We start from the raw sequence: 22970 nt of genomic DNA on the forward strand, positions 1-22970 counted from the left end.
TCGACTCTTCACGGTTGACGTTGAGACTGATGTTTTGCGTGTACTATTTAATGAAGCTGCCAGTTGAGGACCTGTGAGGCGTTTGTTTCTCAAACTAGACACTAATGTATTTGTCCTCTTGCTCAGTTGTGCACCAGGGCCTCCCACTCCTCTTTCTCAGTTGTGCACCAGGGCCTCCCACTCCTCTTTCTATTCTGGTTAGAGCCAGTTTTCTCTGTTCTGTGAAGGGAGTAGTACACAGCGTTGTATGAGATATTCAGTTTCTTGGCAATTTCAAGCATGGAATAGCCTTCATTTCTCAGAACATGAATAGACTGACGAGTTTCAGAAGAAAGTTATTTGTTTCTGGCCATTGTGAGCCTGTAATCGAACCCACAATTGCTGATGCTCCAGATACTCAACTAGTCTCAAGAAGGCCAGTTTTATTGCGTCTTTAATCAGCACAACCGTTTTCAGCTGTGCTAACATAATTGCAAAAGGGTTTTCTAATGATCAATTAGCCTTTTAAAATGATAAACTTGGATTAGCAAACACAACGTGCCATTGGAACACAGGACTGAGGGTTGCTGATAATGGGCCTCTGTACGCCTATGTAGATATTCCATTAAAAATCAGCCATTTCCAGCTACGATAGCCATTTACAACATTAACAATGTCTACACTGTATTTCTGATCAATTTGATTTTAATGGACAAATAAATTGCTTTTCTTTCAAAAACAAGGACATTTCTAAGTGACCCCAAACTTTTGAACGGTAGTGTATATATTTAAAATAATATATATTTATAAAATAAATATGGGGGATTGGAAATGATGCAGACAATTACATTGATAGAATCCACAATCTAGTTGCAATATTAAATCTGATCCCCCCAAAAAAAAAAAGATTAAAAAAATACAACATAACTAACTTGGATAAATATTGGGGTTAAGTGGGTTTAAGTCTTCCTAGAAACAACTTGACGAGGGACATGTCAACATTTATTGATTTGTCCATGTGGTCTATATTAAAGGGCTCTTAATTCAATATTGCTGCACAATTCCTACTTAAAAGGGACGCAAAATGTACTCTATCCATGGAACGACCCACAGAGTGATAACCCCTCTACATACACAAACCTCAGCCATGCCATAAAACAAGTGACGTAGACGATTGCGGTATGAGTGCAAGCCTTCTCAGTCTGTGTGAACTTGTTAATAGTTAGCCGGAGAGGAAGAGTTCACTGTCCAAGTTACGTAGTAGTACTGATGAGGACATTATAGATTCGAAAGCTTCCTTTTTGGTGTCCAAAACACTCTGGATACTACAGGGATGGACCGACTGCTAAATAAATTTCGAATCAGGAGTAGCCTTGCCAGAGAGTGTTTGGCTGAGTGTTTGGGGGTCTACATCATGATTGTGAGTGCCTTTCTAATTCTGGGCAGTTGGAAGTGTTCTGTTTAGATTTTAAGCAGGTACAATGTTTTCTATTATTCTAATTTGAATCTCCAGTCCTATCTCGCTCTGATCTTGTTTCGAATTGTAAGTGCTTGCAAAAACCCATTTGTTGCTATTAGTGGATCGTCACAATGGCTAACCAAGGACTTTGACCCCCGAGAGGGAGTGAGAGTGGAAGGAGAGGTGTGGGAGGGAGTTCCTAAATCAGTAGATTGATGTGTGTAATTTGGAAAAGAGAATGATGTTTGTACATTTCGGTTTGCAATATAATGAACGTTCTGCCCTATTGAACATGCCCCAAGCCTTGAGATGAATGCCTTGTTGCTCCTGCCAGGGTCAATTAAAATTATAGCGCACAACAAAATCATAAAGCAATACACTTCATCAGAACAGATGACTGTAAAGACTGTCCTTGGCCTACCAGCCGAACATGCCTAATCTTGAATGGTACTCTAAGGTTTCCCTACTGTTTGAGTAGACGACAATGGGGAACCACTTTCAACTGATATTTGATATAGGCCTTCCTGGTTACCTGATTTATTATCCATGACAGTAAATTCTGAGATTATTTGACATTTCAATTCAAGCAGTAGTTTAGAAAATGGGGATATGTGCATTACACCCTCACTGCCTATGATACATTAGGGATGGTACTCCTCTGATACAGGCCTTGTTTTGTTGTGTCATGTGACTGCAGCTGTTTGGATGTGGCTCCGTTGCCCAGGTAACGACATCTGAGAACAGTAAAGGTCACTACCTGTCAATCAATCTGGGTTTCGCTCTGGGAACCACCTTTGGAGTCTATGTTTCCCGTGGGGTGTCAGGTAAAGTTTACGAGTGTAAATCTATACGTGTGGATGAGGGAGAGGACAGAAAGAGGCCATATCTTGATGAAATAATTGATACATTATCAAATAATGGTTGTATTGTTCTCTTGAAGGTGCTCACCTGAACCCTGCAGTGTCTCTCAGCCTCTGCTTTCTGGGCAGGCATCCTTGGACACGCCTGCCTTTCTACGTCTTGTTCCAGATACTGGGGGCCTTTATGGCTGCTGCCACCGTAGCCCTGCAGTACTATGGTAAGGACAAAATGTAGAATATCAATCCTGAATACTAGAATCAAAAGTTATGGCTGGAGCATGATAGTGTGTGTGTGCGTTTCCATTCACAGATGCTATACAGTTATACAGTGGTGGTCACCTGACCGTGAGCGGTCCCAAAGCCACAGCAGGCATCTTCTCCACGTACCCTGCTGACTACCTGAGCCTGTGGGGGGGCATCATTGACCAGGTCAGAACCACCTGAACCCCCTTCTGGGTTTACATGAATATAGGATAACTCATGTAAAGACATAGGAAATGTATTTGTACCTGGAAGACTCAATCAGCTCTTTTACTAAGGGCTGTATTCTGATCAAGAATTTGGGAGAGGTTGAATGACGCCTCAGCCTTCATAGTTAGTCTTATCATGGTGTCACTGCTCTGTAGTAGTTAACCGGCTCACCACCTCCAGGTGGTAGGCACGGCTGCTCTCATGGTGTGTATCCTGGCTCTGGGGGACGGCAGGAACAGCCCGGCACCTGCAGGTCTGGAGCCGGTGCTGGTGGGGGCGGTGGTGTTGGTGATCGGAGTCTCCATGGGCTCCAACAGCGGCTATGCCCTGAACCCAGCCAGAGACATCGGGCCTAGACTGTTTACATACATCGCTGGCTGGGGGGACGAGGTGTTTAGGTAAGTCAGTTCTGCTACATATTGACACTCTTAATGCCCTTGTTTAAGTAAACCAAACAAGTGCTTTAATATGTTAGGCATTTGTACATGGGGGATCTTGAAATTATTCACGAGGATCTTAAGCTGAACTCAAATAATTTTACTTTGTGTAGTCTACGCTGATACAGATAGTAACATCTCTTACCTGCTGTTTCTCTCTTTCCCTCTCAGGGTGGGACGTAGTTGGTGGTGGGTGCCTTTAGTGGCCACTTGTGCCGGCGCTCTGGTAGGCACATTGATCTACGAGCTCCTCATTGAGGTCCACCATCCAGAGAAGGGGCTCATCTCGGAGTCCTCAGCCCAGCGACAGGCCACTGAGAGCAGGCAGGCAGTGGAGCTGGTACATCCAGAAAAATTTAATCCCTAAGGATGGACTTGATGGAGCCATCATGTGAAAGGGGAGGATCCAGTAGTGGGATTTGGGATTTTAAACAGTTATATCCTAAAGGACTATAGTGTCTTGCAAAGGGTGTAATCTTAATGTCTGTGTCACGATTATGAACAGAGGAATGAGGTATTTCTGTATAAAATACTGTAGTTGTACATAATGTAAACTTGCCTAAATTAATTAATACTATCCCTAAACAGTTCTATAAAGTTCCTTCAATGACTGGACAGAAATAAAGACTTGATAAAGCAAAGTACTCCCTTAAACATTTATTTTGAAACGGCACCAAAAAATGTATGGCAATTCAGCACGTAGACCACAATCAAGATGGAAAATAAAAACACCACACTCGCAATCATTATTTAGCTATATATATATATATATATATATATATATATATATATATATATATATATATATATATATTCAGATGCCTTGACTTTTTCCATATTTTGTTATGTTACAGCCTTGTTCTAAAATGGAGAAAATAATTTTCTCATCAATCTACACGCAAAAGTTTTTCCATTGATCATCCTTGAGATGTGTCTACAACTTGATTGAAGTCCACCTGTGGTAAATTCAATTGATTGGACATGATTTGGAAAGGCAAACACACACCTGTCTATATAAGGTCCCACAGTTGACAGTGCATGTCAGAGCAAAAACCAAGCCATGAGGTCGAAGGAATTTACAAATCATGTCCAATCAATTTAATCTACCACAGGTGGACTCCAATCAAGTTGTAGAAACATCAAGGATGATCAATGGAAACAGGATGCACCTGAACTTAATTTCAAGTCTCATAGTGAAGGGTCTGAATACTCAGTACCAGTCAGAAGTTTGGACACAGCTACTCATTCAAGGGTTTTTCTTTATTTTTACTATTTTCTACATTGAAATAACAGAATCATGTAGTAACCAAAAAAGTATTCAAATAGCCACCATTTGCCTTGATGACAGCTTTTCACACTCTTGGCATTCTCTCAACCAGCTTCATGAGGTAGTCACCTGGAATGCATTTCAATTAACAGATGTGCATTCCTAAAATTTAATTTGTGGAATTTCTTTCCTTCTTAATGCGTTTGAGACAATCAGTTGTGTTGGGGGGGGGGGGGATATACAGAAGATAGCCCTATTTGGTAAAAGACCAAGTCCATATTATGGCAAGAACAGCTCAAATAACCAAAGAGAAACGACAGTCCATCATTACTTTAAGACATGAAGGTCAGCCAATACGCCACAGGAATGGAAGACCCAGAGTTACCTCTGCTGCAGAGGATAAGTTCATTAGCGTTACCAGCCTCAGAAATTGCAGCCCAAATAAATGCTTTACAGAGTTCAAGTAACAGACAAATCTCAACATCAACTATCCAGAGGAGATTGTGTGAATCAGGCCTTCATGGTCAAATTGCTACAAAGAAACCACTACTAAAGGACACCAATAAGAAGAAGAGACTTGCTTGGGCCAAGAAACATGAGCAATGGACATTAGGAGGTGGTGTGATGGTGCTTTGCTGGTGACACTGTGATTTATTTAGAATTCAAGGCACACTTAACCAGCATGGCTACCACATCATTCTGCAGCGATACGCCATCCCATCTGGTTTGGGCTTTGAATTCATTCATTTGTTCATTCATTTGTTTTTCAACAGGACAATGACCCAACGCACCTCCAGGCTGTGTAAGGGCTATTTGACCAAGAAGGAGAGTGATGAAGTGCTGCATCAGATGACCTGGCCTCCACAATCCCCCGACCTCAACCAAATTCAGATGGTTTGGGAAGAGTCGGACCGCAGATTGAAGGAAAAGCAGCCAACAAGTGCTCAGCATATGTGGTACTCCTTCAAGACTGTTGGAAAAGCATTCCAGGTGAAGCTGGTTGAGAGAATGCCAAGCGTGTGCAAAGCTGTCTTCAAGGCAAAGGGTGGCTATTTGAAGAATCTCAAATATAAAATATATTTTGATTTGTTTAACACTTTTTTGGTTACTACATGATTCCATATGTGTTATTTCATAGTTTTGATGTCTTCACTATTATTCTACAATGTAGAAAATAGTAAAAATAAAGAAAAACCCTTGAGTGAGTAGGTGTCCAAACTTTTGACTGGTAGTGTATGTAAATAAGGTATTTCTGTTTTTAATTTTTTATACATTTGCTAACATTTCTAAAAAGCAGTTTTTGCTTTGGCATTATGGGTTATTGTGTGTAGATTGATGAGGATTTTTTTGTATTTAATCAATTTTAGAATAAGGCTGTAATGTAACAAAATGTGGAAAAAGTCAAGGAGTCTGAATACTTTCTGAATGCACTGTATATATACACATATACAGTATTTGATATCAGGTGACCCCAAAAAAGGAAACCCCCCAGAGAATTTGGCCTTCACGTGATAAGAGATTATTGAAACAGATACAAAAGAAAGTGGGGTACAGCAAGCACTGATTCTGCAGTTAGAAAACAATCATATCAAAGAGATAAACATCCATACACATTAAAACACAATACAACCCCTCGCACTCTCCCTCTGCTTATTTGTGAGTGGCAATATATAGCTAGCTAGCTACCATAAAAATCCTATTCAATTTAGTTTCAAATTGGTTGAAAAACAAAACATTTACGAGTACAAATACTATACTTAAATTCACATTTTCATAACAAGTAACAAAACCCGAATGCTTTCTTTTAGTGTATAATATGTACAGTGCAACATATACCCATGTAAACCACTGGTAAAATCTCTGAACTCTTCTTGTCCTGGCTAGAATTTTGACGACACAATGGACCACTCGAAAAAAATGGGTTACAATAATCTACACTGAACGAATATATAAACGCAACAATTTCAAAGATTTTACAGTTCATATCAGTCAATTTAAATTCATTAGGCCCTAATCTATGGATTTCACATGACTGGGAATACAGATGTTGGTTACATAACTTAAAATAAAAGGTAGGGGTTTGGATCTGAAAACCAGTCAGTATCTGGCGTTACCACCATTTGCCTCATGCAGTGCGAGTTGATCAGGCTGTTGATTGTGGCTTGTGGAATGTTGTCCCACTCTTCAATGGCTGTGCAAAGTTGTTGGATATTGGCGGCAACTGGAACACTCTTTCGTACATGTCGATTCAGAGCATCCCAAACATGCTCAATGGGTGAGATGTCTGGTGAGTATGCAGGCCATGGAAGAACTGGGACATTTTGAGCTTCCAGGAAGTGTACAGATCCTTGCGACATGGGGCCGTGCATTATCATACTGAAACATGAGGTGATGGCGGCGGAAGAATGGCACGACAATGGGCCTCAGGATCTCAACACGATATTGATAAATGCAATTGTGTTCGTTGTCTGTAGCTTATGCCCCCCTCCCATACCATAACCCCACCATGGGGCACTCTGTTCCCCAAGTTAACATCAGCAAACCACTCGCCCACACAACGCCATCTGCCCAGTACAGTTTAAACCGCGATTCATCCAGCGAGCCAGTGGCCATCGAAGGTGAGCATTTGCCAACTGACGTGGTTACGACTCCAAACTGTAGTCAGGTGAAGACGATGAGCTTCCCTGAGACGGTTTCTGACAGTTTGTGTAGAAGTCCTGGGCTGGCGTGGTTACACATGGTCTGTGGTTGTGAGGCCAATTGAACGTACTTGCCAAATTCTCAAAAACGACGGAGGCGGCTTATGGCAGAGAAATTAACATTACATTCTCTGTCAACAGCTCTGGTGAACATTCCTGCAGTCAGCATGCCAATTGCACACTGCCTCAAAACTTGAGACATCTGTGGCATTGTGTGTGTCAAAATTGCACATTTTAGTGGCCTTTTGTCCCCAGCACAAGGTGCACCAGTGTAATAATCATGCTGTTTAATCAGCTTCTTGATATGCCACACCTGTCAGGTGGATGGATTATCTTGGCAAAGGAGAAATGCTCACTAACAGGGATGTAAACAAATTTGTGCACAGAATTTGAGAGAAGCTTTTTGTGCATCTGGAACATTTCTGGGATATTTTATTTCAGCTCATGAAACATGGGACCAACACTTTACATGTTGAGTTTATATTTTTGTTCAGCATATGTAACCGTCTCCTACAGAAATGTGTATCGAACAGATAAATAAATCTCACCTCTGTATGTGGCATACATTTCAAACTACTTTTACCATTACATCTTGCTATAAGATTGGCTGCAAATGACTCACAAACAACAACAATGTGTTTCATATAAATAAATAGAACGTCAGTACTTAAAATCAGTGTTTGAGAAAAGTTTTATCTAGCCCTCACTAAAGAGATGGACCCATACAAACTGATGTAGGACCAACAAGAGTGCTTTCTTTGTACAGTTGGTCTGTGTGGATGCGAGTTTGACGATGCAATGCAAGACAGAATACCTTTCAAGACACATGGCTCTGGAAATGATTTTAGTAAGAAAGAGTGAAAAGAATACAAGTACAAATTATAGAAAGATAATACAGAAGGAAATGCATGTAGAAAAGATAGTATGGTTCACATTAAGATAGACAAACAATATTAAATGGCAGAAAAACGTATTGTCATGGAAAAGTTGATGGACAGATATGGCTGATGTCAATGCTATGATCAGGTGGTCTTGACCCTCAGAACTCCCATCCTCATGCGTGTCCAGGCCAATGCTCAGTATGATGATCAGCATGGGAGTATGACTGCACAGTTAGTGACAAAGAAACACAGAGCTCAAGTGGCTCAAAACTGCACAGAAGTACATCTGGGTTGGCTCTCATCCATCCACATTCAGCTCCCCTAGAATGATTCCAAGTCAAAACACCTCATCTCCCAGGCCTGTCCGTCACTCCGAGGCCTTTCCATACTGGGGCTTGTCTGGCTCTGGGATGATGTTTCCCAGAGTTACAGATCTAGGATCAGCTTCCTCTCCCCAATCCTAACCTTAACCATTAGTGGGAGAAATGCTAAACTGACCCAGGATCAGCATCTAGGGGCAACTTCACCCTACTGGGGCTTGTCCGTCTTGTGGGCGGAAATGAAGGCCATGCCGTGGGTCCTCAAGTGGGTGTTAAGGTCGGAGGCCCTGTCGAAGTGCCGGCTGCACACCCTGCAGCTCATGCTCCCCTTCCCGTCCTCTCCCTCCTGTGGGGAGGAGGGTAAGCCGTCCGGGGAGGAGGGGGTGCGGGGTGGCCTGTGGTTGGACTCCCCCTGGGGATCTCTCACACGGTGGGTGATGAAACGGTGGCGTCCCAGGGAGCCAGCCGAGGCGAAGCACACGCCACATTGTAGACACTGGAAGGAGGCGGCGTCAGCGCGATGCTGAGGGATGTGGCGCTGGAACTCGGCGCCATCCTCCGTGGCGAAGCCGCACGGCACGCAGCGGAATACGCCGTCATCCTCCTCGGGCTCGGGAGGCGCCGACGCTCGTGTTCTCTTCACGGGATTGCTGCCCTCCTCGCCCCCCTCCTCTGTGGCCTCTCCGCTGTCCGTGCCTTCCTCGTCCCCTGGTGGCCCCCCCTCCCCGTCAGGTTCAGATGAGCTGCCTGGGCCGGTACCCGGGGCTGAACGCTTCCTGGTCTGAGGAGAGCCCTGCAGGGGGACAGAGGGGCGATGGGAAAAAGAGAGAACGTCAAAAAAGCATTCTTGATTTTTGGTTTAACATACTGAGATCCAAGTCACCACACCATGGGTAACATTACAGACCGAAGATGCAGAGAGCACACAGAAAACAAGAGTACAGTTATGATTGAACTGTACCGCCACCAAGTGATGGAAATAAGAATGGATTCTAACTGACCTGTTCGTCAGTGGCTCTGACCCCGTGATGATGGACCTGGATATGTTTCTCCAGTATGAGCTGACTGCTGAAGGTCCGTTTGCCCTGTGTGCAATATCTGCAAACACACAAGTACAGGCTCTAATGACGCTGTCCACTTTTCCTAGGTGGGCTGATATTCGACTGAACTTAACATTCGAAATGTCCCTGCTAATTGTCTCGTCACATCCACTCTACAGACATTTTCAAATATAATAAATGCCACTTAGCAGATGCTTTTTTCCAAAGTGACTTAGTCATGCATGCAGAATTTGTTTTTACGTACGAGTGGTCCCGGGAATCGAGCCCACTATCCGTGCTCTACCAACTGAGCTACAGGGGACAAAATAGGGTGCTTTTGTGGATGTGTAGATGAGTATGGGGTTCACTCACTGGCAGTGGAAGACTCTCTTGTTGCCCTCGTGGATGATGCGTACATGGCGCCGTAGGCTTGAAGAGGTGGAGAATGAGCTCTCACACACACAACACGGGAACTTCTTCATAGCCTACAGAGGCAGATACACAAACAAGGTCAAAAAGAGAGAGTGAGTCCTCTGTGTGTGTGTGTGTGTGTATACACACAGACACCGACATTACACTAAGGTCATACAGATTTTAGTTGTTTTCATAAAAGTGACATGATCTAAGAATAAAACCTCTTCTAAAAATACTAAACAACCTTGGTACAACACCTAGCGACCTCAGCAAGAGATTCTACCTTTGTATAATGGTTTGGGAATGACAGTCAGTGACCTGGGTTTGAGTCCCAGTCAGGGTAATTACCTACATTGGTGTCACGTGTTGGATAACATCTCTAACCACGTTTCCATCCAACCATTTCATGCGGATGAATTACCTGATGCATGAAAATAGTCACGACCGGGGCTGATGGAAACTGGATATGGCGGTTACATTTTATAAATGCCGACAGATTTTTTTTCATTCGACATGGTGGGATCTTTTTGTATCTGTAAAATTAATTATGCGAGAAATTGCAGTGGAAATGTCTTAATGTGCAAATATTTATATAATAACCATCATATCGAAGTAAACTTGGAGTCACGCGATATGTTGTGTGGTCCTCCCACTACAACTTGGGAACCATGCAGTTTATTAGGCTACAGATGAAATAAGTTATGAACTTCACAGGATGGTGAAAGTGCACGTGATGAGCTTAATGCTCCTTTCCAATAAATATTGAGGGTCTTATTCTTGTGACATGATGATCGATGCTTGGCTGCCGTTTGACAACAAAAAATATTGCTCTTATCCATAATAATCTCAATGTAGGTTGCCTACATCTGCAAGATGTTGGCTAGAGTGCACGTGCCAAGACCAGAGTGGGCACATTTGCTATGTAACGCGACGTTTTTTGTGACAAAACCATCAGTAGAGTTGAAAATGCAATGGAAACACATTTAACTTGTATTTTTCATTCGGTACATGGGAATTTAACTGCAAACATTATTTTTATGTGCACGACATCATCACGCACAGACTTTTATGTCAGTTTGATTGAAACATCTCTAGTGGGAAAATGTGCATATTATTTTACGCAGATTTTTTTTATATTCACATGAAAATCGGTTGCAAATTGTATGGAAACCTAGCTACAGCAAGCATGTCCCAGACAAATTAGTCACAGTTCATGAAATAACATTTTATTTGTCACATGCACCGAATACAACAGGTGTAGACATTACTGTGAAATGCTTAAGAGACCTTTCCCAACAATGCAGAGTTAAAAAGTAAGAAACATTTGCTAAATATTGATGTTCCAGCTGAAATACAGCGTTCTACTAAAGTAAATCAGACCAATCTTTACTGTATTGAACTGCTTTAGCTTCTATTAAGCTTGACTTCTACATTTAACACATCTCCCACTACCGTAACCATACAAAGATTTTTTGACAGCTGAAGCAAGCACACACAGTGTTCAGGAAATGTATATATTCTAGTTTTGTCAGATTTATCTTACGTTAGAAGTGTTCACTGCAGGCTGACTGGCATCTATCGAGTTGCAATGCCCAAATCAACTTAAAGTATCTTCCAAAAGTTTTACAGCAACATAATCCAAACGGAAGACTACTAAATTCACAAATTATTATTTGATTCCCATGATTCAATTCACCGCGATCTAACCGAATCCCAAATAGTACAATGGCAAAGCGAATCATTCGATTTGTCAAAAAGAATTGTTTAAAAAGAATCGATTCACATTCATATTTTTTATGATGTGGGGCATCTGTTATACAGATAATTACATTTGTACGGCCTTACCTTTCCGTGCTCTGTCTTCATGTGAGAGATGTAGTCGTCACTCTTTGTGAAGCTCTTCTGACATTGCTGGCAGCTCCATTCTGAGGTGGTCCCACGATGGCTGCCTACCCCCACAGAACTAGACTGATTCTCAGGTTCCTCATAGTCCTCATCCCCCTCTTCCTCTCCCCCCTCCTCCTCCTCCTCCTCCTCGTCTCGGCCCCAGTCCTCCCCATCGGAGTTGTCCTTTTTTGCAGAGGGCTTGGATTTTGGGAGGGAGGGGGCTGAGGGGGCTGAGGGGTTGGTGGGGGCTGAGGTGTTGGTGGGGGCTGGGGCAGGGGCGGAGGCATTGGATTGGCCCTCCTGTTTGACTGACAGCCTTCTGTGAGCAGTCTGGATAAGAGGAAGTAAGAAAGGAATGACCAATCAGACAAGAGAGAAGTGAAAATGGAAGACAATATTGACAAATGAGCTAACATAAATTACTATTTACCAACCAGGGGCCTGTTGCACAAAAGTAGAATTAAGACATCCGGGATAAATGACTCAGCTGAGCTCAATGAAGCCAAAACATGTGCGTCCAGGCTTAATTGGTTGCACAAAGACCAAGCCAGGATGAGCAGACACGGATTCATTAAGCCAGGTGAAACCAATCCTGGATAGGTGCGCGCTCACGGCTCACTCAAATAGACCCCGCCACAGATCACAGATTAACTGATTTACCATGGCAACTAGAGCCGCGTACTTTTCCCCGTCGGAAGCACAAATCCTCATGGAGGCATACGAGGAGGTAAAAGATATAATTAAGAAGAAAGGCAACACCGCCACAGTGATAAAGCAAAGAGAAAAAGCGTGGCAAAGTATTGCAGACCGCCTGAATGCGTAAGTAGTGCACAATTTCACACTCACCGCTCCGCTGAAACATCACAATTACAATTCAAATATTTAATTCACATCTCCAAAAATGCAGTTGTACTGTAATTATGAAACGGTTAAATTTTTAATTGAAATGCACTGCAGATATGAGTGAAATTGTGTAAAGTAACTCCATCACACTGTATAAAGCTATGATAAATGTTTTGATATTTTTACTGAAAACAAGACAAAAATACCAAGTTATTTTTTGCAGTGTGACTCCATTAAATGTGTGTGTGTGTGTGTGTGTGTGTGAGATTAAACATGAACGGGCCAAAACGGACATGGCAGCAGGTCAAAATCAAATACAAGAACATTCTGCAGAATGGTATGGTCCCTGACTAATATTTAACAAAGCACAAGCATATATTGTACCCAGAAGGTGCCTGCTCACACATTGTCTGTACTGTTTTAGCAGTGAAAAAGAATACCCACAGACAAGGCACGGGTGGTGGGTCACCAAAGGCTGACCTTACCCCCAGCAGAGGACATGGCCTTGGAGCTAAATAAAGGCAGGCCCGTCTTAGAGGGGATCCCTGGGGGGAAAGAGACGAGCATAGGTTCCTCCCAAGATGCCACCCGCTTCATTCAAGGTATGTCCTTCCATCTCTACATGGGATACAACCACATTCATATTGAATCAATTTGGACTGTCTGACTTTGGTTTACCTATTGCCTTGCAGTGTCTGGCAGCACTGTGTTCCTGTTAGAGCCACCAGCACAAGCACCAGACGATGCTGATCCAGTGAGTACTCCATCAAAGGCATACTGTAGGCCTGGCATGTCTTGTCTACTAGCTTCAATATGAATCCGATTAAATGTGATAGGGTGAAGGCCCCAGTGCAGCAGCAACAGCACATGATGGAGACGATGATGAGGAGGAGACCATCTCTCTGGATTCCAGAAGGCATGAGGTATCATGTTAAGACTGTGAAAGTACTATTTACTCTACAATGGTGAGGAGTCCTCATCAAAATCAAAAAAATCTAATTTCTTTTACAGGACCCAGATGCTATACAGTGGGAAAACCAGCCTGGCAACATAGTGCGTATTAATAAAAGGACACCACATCCTGCCAAATTCCAGCTGCGCTAATTGTATTGTGTTCACAGAGCTCACAAGCTATCAGAAAGTTGTATGGCAACCACCTCCGGCGCCAAATAGAACTGGCAGACATAGACATTCAGTACAACAAGAAAAAGATGGAAAATCTTGCACTGGAGTCCGAAATAAAAAAGAGGACAATTAGGAAACTGGACCTTGAAATAAAAAAACTTGAGAGGGAGGTGAGATATGCCTTCAATGTACACTGTATGCTAACTGTAACACAAATGTATTAATCATTATTTTTCGTTCCTCCCCCAGCTCCAAGAAGATGACACAGCTCAAAATAAAAATTAGGTATATTCTCGTAAAGTCAAGTGAGCCATGACATATGAGCTCTTATTGTGAGCACACAGGACGGTGGCATCTTTCTAAGGTTTTTTTTATTTTCCCAGCAATCAGTACAACCAAGTCATCGTTATAAGGCATCGCCCTCTTTGCCCACCCCCCAGCACCAGGTGTGGCCACTAGCCTATATGAAGGCCCAAAATTGTGTGTTCCTTTCTGCTCTGACAATGGCATGCCCATTCGTGCGAGATGTGGTGGATGAAGAAGCACTTGTGCTGAGGAGAGCCTTCAGGCGAGAAAGGGTCTTCAGGGACCGGTTGGACCCACTGGCCTTCCCCTGATGACCATCTATATGAAAGATACAGGTTTTCTGCAGATGGCATCAGGTATCTATGCAGACTACTGGGTCCCAGGATTAAGCACCGCACTGCACGGAGCCATGCACTGAGTGTGGAGCAAATGGTTTGTGTGGCCTTGCGCTTTTTTGCTAGTGGAGCCTTCCTGTACTCAGTGGGGGATGCAGAACAGCTGAACAAGGCCACAATTTGCCGCACAATAAGGAGTGTGTGTCTGGCTATCAAAGCATTAGCAGATGTCTTCATCTCCTTCCCTGGCCACAGAAGACTCTGTGACATCAAAGAGGAGTTCTATAGGATTGCAGGTAAGAGGATCTACAAATTACAGGACAACTGTTAACACATAGTAGGATACTCATTACTTTGTGTGACAGGTTTCCCCAATGTCATTGGTGCAGTGGACTGCACACACATAAGGATAAAAGCCCCCTCAGGTGCCCATGAGGCCGATTTTGTGAATAGGAAATCCTTTCACAGCATTAATGTTCAGGTGAACATAACTTTTTGATATTGTCCATTGACGAACACTCTGCATTGCCAGTGATGTGCATTGATTGGTGTAATATTCCTCATCTTATGATTTCAGATGGTCTGCAATGCTGACTGTGTGATCAGCAATGTTGTGGCAAAATGGCCTGGCTCAGTCCATGACTCCAGAATCTTTCGGGCCTCTGAAATCTATCAGTGCCTATCACAAGGTAAGCCACACAACCCCTATTTATAACCATCATGGCTGTGTCAAGAATATCACTGTGTTTATGAGGTAGTAATGATGAGATTTTGTGTTGACAGGTGAATTCTCTGGTGTGTTGCTGGGAGACAGGGGGTATGGCTGCCAGCCTTTTCTCCTGACACCTTTCACAGACCCCCAGGAAGCACAGCAGGCCTACAACCATGCCCATGCCAGGACCAGGGCCAGAGTTGAAATGACCTTTGGCCTCCTGAAGGCACGCTTTCACTGCCTTCACAAATTAAGGGTCAGCCCTGTTAGGGCATGTGATATTACTGTGGCTTGTGCTGTCCTCCACAATGTGGCCTGCCTGAGGAAGGAGAGGGGCCCCCAGAGTGCCACCAGCCATGGACTGGGACAATCCGGCAATCTTCCCTGATGACGACAGTGGTCGGCTGCTGAGGGACCAATATGTGTTGAATTATTTTAGTTAGTATGTGTGCTTTCAATTTTGGTTAAATATGTACCCTGCGGTGGCAGAGGAATTTGGGTTTTTTGGGTTCGTTTTTTTACGAATTTGGCCTCTTATGATGTTTGTGCGGTATACTGTGTGTAATACAAGGCTGCAGGGAGGCTACTGCATCCATTCATTTGTCTGTTCAGTTGATGTGTATGGATTTGTCCTGCATTTATTTTAGTGTGCAGACATGCAGGGTGTGTTATATACAGACCTTTGAATGTGTATGTATCATTTTGTATAATATGCTTGGATTCTGTGCTTTCCATCTTGTAGAGTCACTGTGACTTCAGTTTCGAAAGGAGCTGATGGTTTACCTGCTTTGTTTTGTCCTTATTCAATAAAGGAACATAATGTTACACATTGTGTTTTTATATTCATATGGAATGTGTATTTGTTTATATGACAGAGTACTAGGGCCACACTGAAGAAAAAGGATAAAGTCATAAATTTATGAGGCTGGTTCTTTCTGCAGAAAAGCTACATATTGTTTTTACAGTTTTGATACTCATGACAATGTGATACTTAATATTCTGGCACATCAGCATGTCTTTGTTTATGAAACCATACTGAAGTACAATTTCACGAAATGCCCCACATCTGTCATTTTAACAACTGTCCTCCTTTAAAACAACTGGTTACAATATTATGACTTGTGTTTTTTTCCCCTCTGTGGCCCTAATATTCTATCATTTTATATATAGCCTTATAGTCTATGGGAAACTGTAAATTATCTAATGATAGCAACATCATCTAAAAATCATTTTTTATCCAAAATCATTGAAATTAATGATCACAAACGTTTAAATAATGACAGTGGGTCTAGTTATATGTGATAACAATGTATAGTGAGCAGTGAAATAACTATTGGTTTCCATTTGTGGTGACTGCTGACTGACATTAGGGATGAGATTAAATAGATCCTGGAATTTAGCCTGGTCTGGAGCAGGCTAGCTCCACAGAATAAATCTCCATGGTAATTTATACCATAACATATCCTCCTGCCCCCTATCCATCTTTAGTGCAACCGGATTACGGATCAATTGAGCCAGGATCACCAAGATATCCTGGCTTAATCCCTTATCCTAGTTTTGTGCAACAGGCCCCAGGGGATTGATCAACTAACATATCACTTTCCTTTACTGCAATCATATGTTTACCTGTGAGTTAGAATGTAACTAAACAAACCTTTGTGTGTTCCATCATGGAACCTTTCTGCGCGTAGAGTTTGGTGCAGTCAGGACACTTGAACACATGCACTTTCTGCTTGGCCAGGTGGGTGTCGAAATGCATGTACAGTAAGGGTTTCTGGGTAAAAACTGTATCGCACATCACACACTTGTAGATCAATCTGCAAATACAGAGAAAGAGGTAAATAGTGGAGTGAATGTAGCGTTTTTATCAGGGTTCAAATTGTGACAAAAACAGACGAGACACGCTTTAAAAATCCATTAAACCAGTGTTTCCCAATCCTGGGGACCCAAAGAGGTGCACATTTTTTGTTTTAACACACCTGAACACAGATGACTTAAGTGTGTTAGTGCTTTAGCACTAGGACAAAAATGTGCACCCCTCTGGGTCCTCAGGACCAGGATTGCAAAACAATGCTCTAAACCTAAAGAGACATAACATGGTTCAGTGACTGTGGGGCACTTACTTGGCCTGTCCCCCGGTGAGGGTGGGGTGCTGGGTGCTGATGTGTCCCTGTGCACTTGGGGCAGACTTGAAGGCCATAGGGCAGCTGGGGCACTTGTGGAACACCTCGCAGTGGGCCGTCTGGATGTGGGACTTGATGGAGTTCAGACCCCCGAACACCACCTGGCAACTGGAGCACCTGGGGAACAGATATGAACAAAAACAAATGTTATACACATAGGTTTAATAGCTGTTGTCACTGATGCTAATATAGACCGTCCGTTGACAATTGGGTGGTTTGATTGTGATGCAACTACGGCAAAAATCTTCAACCATGTGTCTTTTCACATATATCTTTGAGTGAGATATGTATTTGCATTTGATTACTGTAGGCATCTCACTTGCATGTATTTGTGGCACGTTTACCTATCAGTGCAGATGACCTACACACTGAAGGAGGCTGCTTAGCCGAAACATCTGTATAGGCTAGTGAAAATACTTTTGCGACATCCTTTTGTGTGCAGACTTATTACATTTGTTGCCGACTTATTACATTTACATTTTTGTCATTTAGAAGACGCTCTTATCCAGAGCGACTTACAGTTAGTGAGTGCATACATTATTTTTTTATTTTTCATACTGGCCCCCTGTGGGAATCGAACCCACAACCCTGGCATTGCAAACGCCATGCTCTACCAACTGAGCTACATCCCTGCCGGCCATTCCCTCCCCTACCCTGGACGACGCTGGGCCAATTGTGCGCCGCCCTATGGGTCTCCCGGTCACGGCCGGCTACGACAGAGCCTGGATTCAAACCAGGATCTCTAGTGGCACAGCTAGCACTGCAATGCAGTGCCTTAGACCACTGCGCCACTCGGGAGATTATCAGTGCAGACACTCTCTCTTCACCTGTATCCGATGCGGCGGGCGAAGTGCAGACAGGCCTCCTCCAGGTGGGTCTGGAAGCTGGCCTGCCGGGCGATGCCCCCACACTCTGGACAGACGTGGGGTGCTCGGTGCTTATGAATCCTCTGGTGAGCCGACACACTGCACCAGTTAGGCAGCATCATGGGAGGGGAGCACAGGGTACAGGTCTGGGCAGGAAGATGAGAGGTTTAACAATTGACATACAGCACACACGTTGAGGCATTAATCATAACTCGTTTTCATAGTAAACATTAGCAGCATCATTGGAGGGGAGCACAGCGTACAGGTTTGGGAAGGGAGGAGAGAGTGGGAGAAAAGGTTTAAAAGTTGCCTAAGGCATAACACTGTGAATACACTACTACTTCTAATACTGCAAAACTTCTACTAAAACTAGTACTGTGTATACCTTAGTCAAAGGGAGAGAGAGAAATGGTTTAACAGTTAATTAGGTGTATTGAGGCATTACAAATAAATAGCTTGTTTTCATAGTAAACACTAGTATTGCGTAATAGTATTAACTAATACATAAAGTAAAACAGTCCATTGAAAGTGCTCCTTAGTCCAGGACAAGGCTTAATCTGTGTCTGGGAAATCACCTTATTCAGTCATTACGTATGACTAAGATTTGACACTAGTAGTTCGTCATTACCATGTGAGTAATGCATACCCACACTTCAGGCTCTGTATCAAAGGACTCACCGAGTTGGGGGTAGCTCTGATCTGCTGGAAGTGGGCGACCAGTTCGGCCTTGCCAGAGAACTGGGCCTGGCACTCTGGACACTTGAAGTTGTTGTACTGCAGCACCTCGCCCTTCTTGATGGGGAGGGGCATCAGCGCCTGGGGGCTCTGGGGCGCATGGCGGACCGGTCTCAGCTGGGCTGCGGAGGGAGACTGTGTGTCCTTCATTGGGCTGGAACTAGACGACACGGCGGGGGCTCCGGACGTGGTGGAGGGGGAAGAGACTGGAGGAGGAGGAGAGGAGATTGAAGAAGGGGAACACATGCCTGGTCAACAAAGCAAGAAAGTAAAGCAAGAATACAAAGATGTAAGTCAATTGAACTTATTTACAGGTGCATGATGGTATCTCTCATCTCTCTCTTGTATTGAACGCAATAACATGTACCACATCCTGACAGAAATAAAGCTTTGTTTATGAAGCCACATTGTATGCGTCCTAAATTGCTTAAACCTTTTGGCACAAATTTTGACCAGAGCCCTATGTGATGCAGACATTTTCACTAAACTCTTCCCGAAAGACCCGCCTTACCGATGGGTGTGGTGTCCTGCTGGCCAATCATCTGCTCCACGGTGACAGGCCTCATGACGAGGTGAGAGCACTGCATGACTAGCCCTCGTTCCTTATGCTCCCTGGCGTGGAGCAGCAGGCTGCACTTGTTGAAGAAGGCCAACCGCTTGGCACAGTGGTTGCAGGTCACCTCGATGCGCAGCGAGCGCCTGTCATAGTGGCGGGCCAGGCTGCGCTCCAGGGCGAAGGCATCGCCACATTCCAGACAGCGGTAGCCCGTGGCAGGCAGAGGGAGCCCCCACTCTGGGGGCGGAGCCGCCGAAAGGTCCGGCTTATAACTGGGCAGCAGGTTCTTGCTGTTGAGGATCTTGTTGAAGGCCTCCACCAGGCTAGACTGGCTGCGGGAGATGACGGCGCCCGTGCTGTTCACAATGGAGGCAGGCTTGTTTGGCTGGTGAGTGCCGGCTAGGACGCTGGCGCTGCCTCCGTTAGTCGTTTTAGCACCGACAGGACGTACACTCATCCCACCAGTGGCTACTGAGAACTTAGGAGAGGAGGCAACCGAGGGAGTGGCAGGCAGGGCGGCAGATTTAGTGATGCTAACAGCAGTGGCAGATACCTTTGCCTTGTCCGAGGAGGCAGCCATCTTGCTCTGAGCCTTGGTTGCAGCGGCTAGCATAGCAGTACTGGCTGCTAGTGTAGACACGGGTAGTGTTTTGAGGCTCTTTGCTTTCTGTGGCTGGGAGGCTGCCATACGACCAGAGGCAGTGTCAGGTTTCCAGGCCCTGTTGGCTGGGGTCTTGCGCCCCCCTGGTGGAGCTTTGCTGGGCTCCAAACCCTTTGCTCCAGCAGCACCTGCTTTGGGTGCGACCCTGGTAACAGTTCTGGTGATTCCACCAGTGGAGGTTTTGATGGTCTTTATCCGCACTTTGAGGGGCCGGGCAGGAGCCGCAGGCCCTCCTGGAGTTGAGGTGCCACCTTCAGTGGCTGGAGGTTTAGACTTGCAATCATCCACCTCCATTTTCTCCTCTCCTGTTCTTGCACCCTCTTCCTTTCCAAAATCTGCCTTGCCATCCATAGCCTTCTCTATTCCATTCCCCACCTCCATCTCCTCCTCCTCCTCCTTAGGCTCCTGTAGGTCTGAGGGGGGTGGCGTGGAGGCTACTGCAGGGCTAGAGCACCTCTTGGCGGTTACTGGTGATGCCGATTTGGGTATCTCAGGCTCAGGACTTTCAGGTGAGTCCCGCTCTTCTATAACATGCTCTGGGTGTTTGTCTTCCTGTGGTAGACTCTTGGTGGAGCCTGACTGAGGGGTTGAGGAGGTCACGCTAGAGCCCGAGGGAGTGTCCCCTGGTTTGGGGTGAGCTGCCGATGAGGCCATGGGACGGGTGGAGTCAGAGCTGCCAGCAGGGGACCTAAAACTACAGATCAGTTTGGGAGGGGTGCGGGAGGGGGAGTCAGGGTGTTCCTGGATCAGCAGCGGGGGCCCTAGGTCTGGATCGGAATCATCCCCCTGTGAGCCTTGGGGACATAATAATGCCGGGCCGGCTTTAGGTGCCCCATTAAACGGCTGAGATGAGTGCAGCGGGTGTGAGGAGAGGGCTGATGGCGGGGACGGGAGCAGAGGCTTGGAAGGCAGGAAGAAAGGAGAGGACAGTCCTACTGACACTCCTGGGACAAGAGGTGCAGACACGGCAGATGAAGAGGAGGATAACGAAGCTTTGCCCTCATCTCCTCCTTCTTTGTCTGCCTCTTGCTGTGTGTGCTGCTGCTGGTGCTGTAGGAGCTGCATCTTCCTCGCCCTCCCTACAGGGTCTCCCGACCCTTGCGCCATGAGAGGCTTCAGTCTGTTGAATATATTGCCAACCTGCTTGACAGATTTAGTTGATCCAGCACCGCCTCCTCCGCCCTCTGTTTTGGGGGTACACACTGACCATGGTTCCTCATTAGATTGGGCCTGAGCCTGGGTTAGAGGCAGGGTCACACCAGCAGCCGCAAACCCATTGTGGTTGAGTGGTTCAGATTCCGCCATGCCTGGGGCACAGGCACCGAGCCGTGGACCCACAGCGACCCCAGCAATGCTGTCCATAGTGTCCTGGTCTGTGTCCCCATCCCCTCCACCCATGTTGTCGGGTCGTACGCGGTTCTTTACGATAACGCTGACAATAGGGGTGTCAGCCTGGGGGTCCGGGGGGCTAGATGGTCTCAGAGACGGCCCTACACCAACCCCACCGTCTGGCTTTCCCAGAGGTGCACTGCCTGGCCCGTGTGGGCCCTCAGCCTCATCAGCAGACTGGATGGCCTCTTTAGCATCGATGTCGGGAATGTCAAACGCTGCCAATAGGTCATCGAAATCTGGGGTCTTCATGTCCCCCATGCCGGGACCAAATACTGCAAGAGAGGGTACACCCAGAGAACAGAGAACCAAGAGGACAGAGAATGAGTGATATGATTGCAAGATTAAAATATCCTGTTTCTCATTGTCGCAATTGTAGCTAAATCATGTATACAAAAGCTAAAATAAAAAAGGAGATAAAAACAGCACCCAATTTTGCATTACATCTAGGATTAAAAACCTGCAATATATGCAGCAGTACTAAAATTGCTAAATTGATTGCCAGCTGGCTATCCTTACATGTTGCTGTTCAGTAAAGGTAGCTAGCTAGTTAGTAGCTAAGCAAGTTAACAACACAGATCCAAGTCGATTGACAACAGAGCAGGATTTATTTGACCGATCAGTGTGGTAGCTAGCTAGCTACGACTGTTAAGCCGACACGAACATTAGCCAGCTTCTCAAATCATTGCATACAGTAAACATTGCGAGAGGGGGACTGCTATATTACCTAGCTAGCTAACATGAACACAACGCAGTTTGACACAGACAGCCCGTCTCGCTACGATTATGTCAACAACTAGCTAACGCTAGCTAAAAGCTAAGGCGAGACTTGCAACAACAGATAGCTAACTAGCCAAAAATCAAATTCTGTTGATCTGTTCAATAGATTCATTCACTGAATGTGGACGTTAAATTCAGCTTCCGATATACTTTACATATGGATGGCTTCACAATGATTAATTATTTAAAACCACAAACGTCTCGCAGCTGTGAGTTTATTTTCGGCTTCCCCCGCCAGGCTGGCCCGGCCGCGCTGAGCCCAAGCCAAGCCAGCGGGAGAGGTCCTTTAGCGGAGGCCATTCCATACATTCATAACCGCTTACTGGAAATAACCATGGATCATTGTCACTGTGGACAATTGGTGGGACCGGTATTTTGATTCTCAAATGCACATATTTATAGTTTACCTGAATCTGTGATTCCACTATAGTCGCTCGCTCCAGATGAAGAGCCTTTACTTCCTGTCACATGATGAAGAGGTCCTATCAGATAATTGTATCAATGCAATTTACTGCCGAAGCTACAAAAATATATTGTCAAGGGAATGGTGCCACATAGAGACAAATGTAATTTGTTAATTTCTAAATGGAAACACAAACCTGGTCTACAGTTTGTATACAATAAAACCAGATATGTTATCAAGATATGTTAATTCTTGCCACAATAGATCACACACACCGCTCTCTTATTAAGCTTTCCTGTTCTAGCTATTTGGGGTTGAGAGGGGAGTGGGGACTGGGCAAGCAATCAATGAGACAGGCATAC

General features: G+C 44.8%; 2 protein-coding genes across 4 annotated transcripts; one reads left to right on the plus strand and one right to left on the minus strand.

Annotated features, from left to right (window-relative positions):
• Positions 1-1168: 1168 nt before the first annotated feature.
• Positions 1169-3850, plus strand: aqp10b (aquaporin 10b). Its single transcript, XM_041882813.1, has 6 exons — positions 1169-1399; positions 2136-2262; positions 2379-2516; positions 2609-2727; positions 2950-3167; positions 3378-3850. The coding sequence occupies exons 1-6, from the start codon at positions 1313-1315 to the stop codon at positions 3571-3573; spliced, it is 885 nt and encodes a 294-aa protein (XP_041738747.1). The 5' UTR covers positions 1169-1312; the 3' UTR covers positions 3574-3850.
• Positions 3851-7845: 3995 nt separating this feature from the next.
• Positions 7846-22893, minus strand: LOC121571393 (zinc finger protein 687b). Of its 3 annotated transcripts, none has more exons than XM_041882810.2 (10): positions 22613-22893; positions 19331-21700; positions 18763-19025; positions 18046-18230; positions 17159-17335; positions 16690-16852; positions 11673-12044; positions 9786-9898; positions 9375-9471; positions 7846-9166 (listed from the first exon to the last, which is right to left on the minus strand). In XM_041882810.2, the coding sequence occupies exons 2-10, from the start codon at positions 21684-21686 to the stop codon at positions 8582-8584; spliced, it is 4311 nt and encodes a 1436-aa protein (XP_041738744.1). In that variant the 5' UTR covers positions 21687-21700; positions 22613-22893; the 3' UTR covers positions 7846-8581. The 3 variants fall into 3 exon arrangements, with proteins under 3 accessions (XP_041738744.1, XP_041738742.1, XP_041738743.1); XM_041882808.2 differs by having other exon boundaries at positions 18763-19067; XM_041882809.1 differs by lacking the exon at positions 22613-22893 and adding an exon at positions 22404-22597 and having other exon boundaries at positions 18763-19067.
• Between the last annotated feature and the right edge of the window lie 77 nt (positions 22894-22970).

The sequence above is a fragment of the Coregonus clupeaformis genome, chromosome 8 (genome assembly GCF_020615455.1).
Source record: "Coregonus clupeaformis isolate EN_2021a chromosome 8, ASM2061545v1, whole genome shotgun sequence".
In the NCBI taxonomy this organism is placed as follows: domain Eukaryota; kingdom Metazoa; phylum Chordata; class Actinopteri; order Salmoniformes; family Salmonidae; genus Coregonus; species Coregonus clupeaformis.

What these genes read in the sequence shown, in the direction of transcription:
- aqp10b (XM_041882813.1), top strand. Translation starts at nt 1,313, where the DNA reads ATGGACCGACTGCTAAATAAATTTCGAATCAGGAGTAGCCTTGCCAGA. An exon ending in TGGGGGTCTACATCATGATT is followed by an intron (nt 1,400 to 2,135) that starts GTGAGTGCCTTT and finishes ATGTGACTGCAG; the next exon opens with CTGTTTGGATGTGGCTCCGT. An exon ending in TGGGGGGACGAGGTGTTTAG is followed by an intron (nt 3,168 to 3,377) that starts GTAAGTCAGTTC and finishes TTTCCCTCTCAG; the next exon opens with GGTGGGACGTAGTTGGTGGT.
- LOC121571393 (XM_041882808.2), bottom strand. Translation starts at nt 21,686, where the DNA reads ATGGGGGACATGAAGACCCCAGATTTCGATGACCTATTGGCAGCGTTT. An exon ending in CTCACCGGGGGACAGGCCAA is followed by an intron (nt 16,853 to 17,158) that starts GTAAGTGCCCCA and finishes CTGTATTTGCAG; the next exon opens with ATTGATCTACAAGTGTGTGA. An exon ending in TGAAGACAGAGCACGGAAAG is followed by an intron (nt 9,899 to 11,672) that starts GTAAGGCCGTAC and finishes CTGCCTCTGTAG; the next exon opens with GCTATGAAGAAGTTCCCGTG.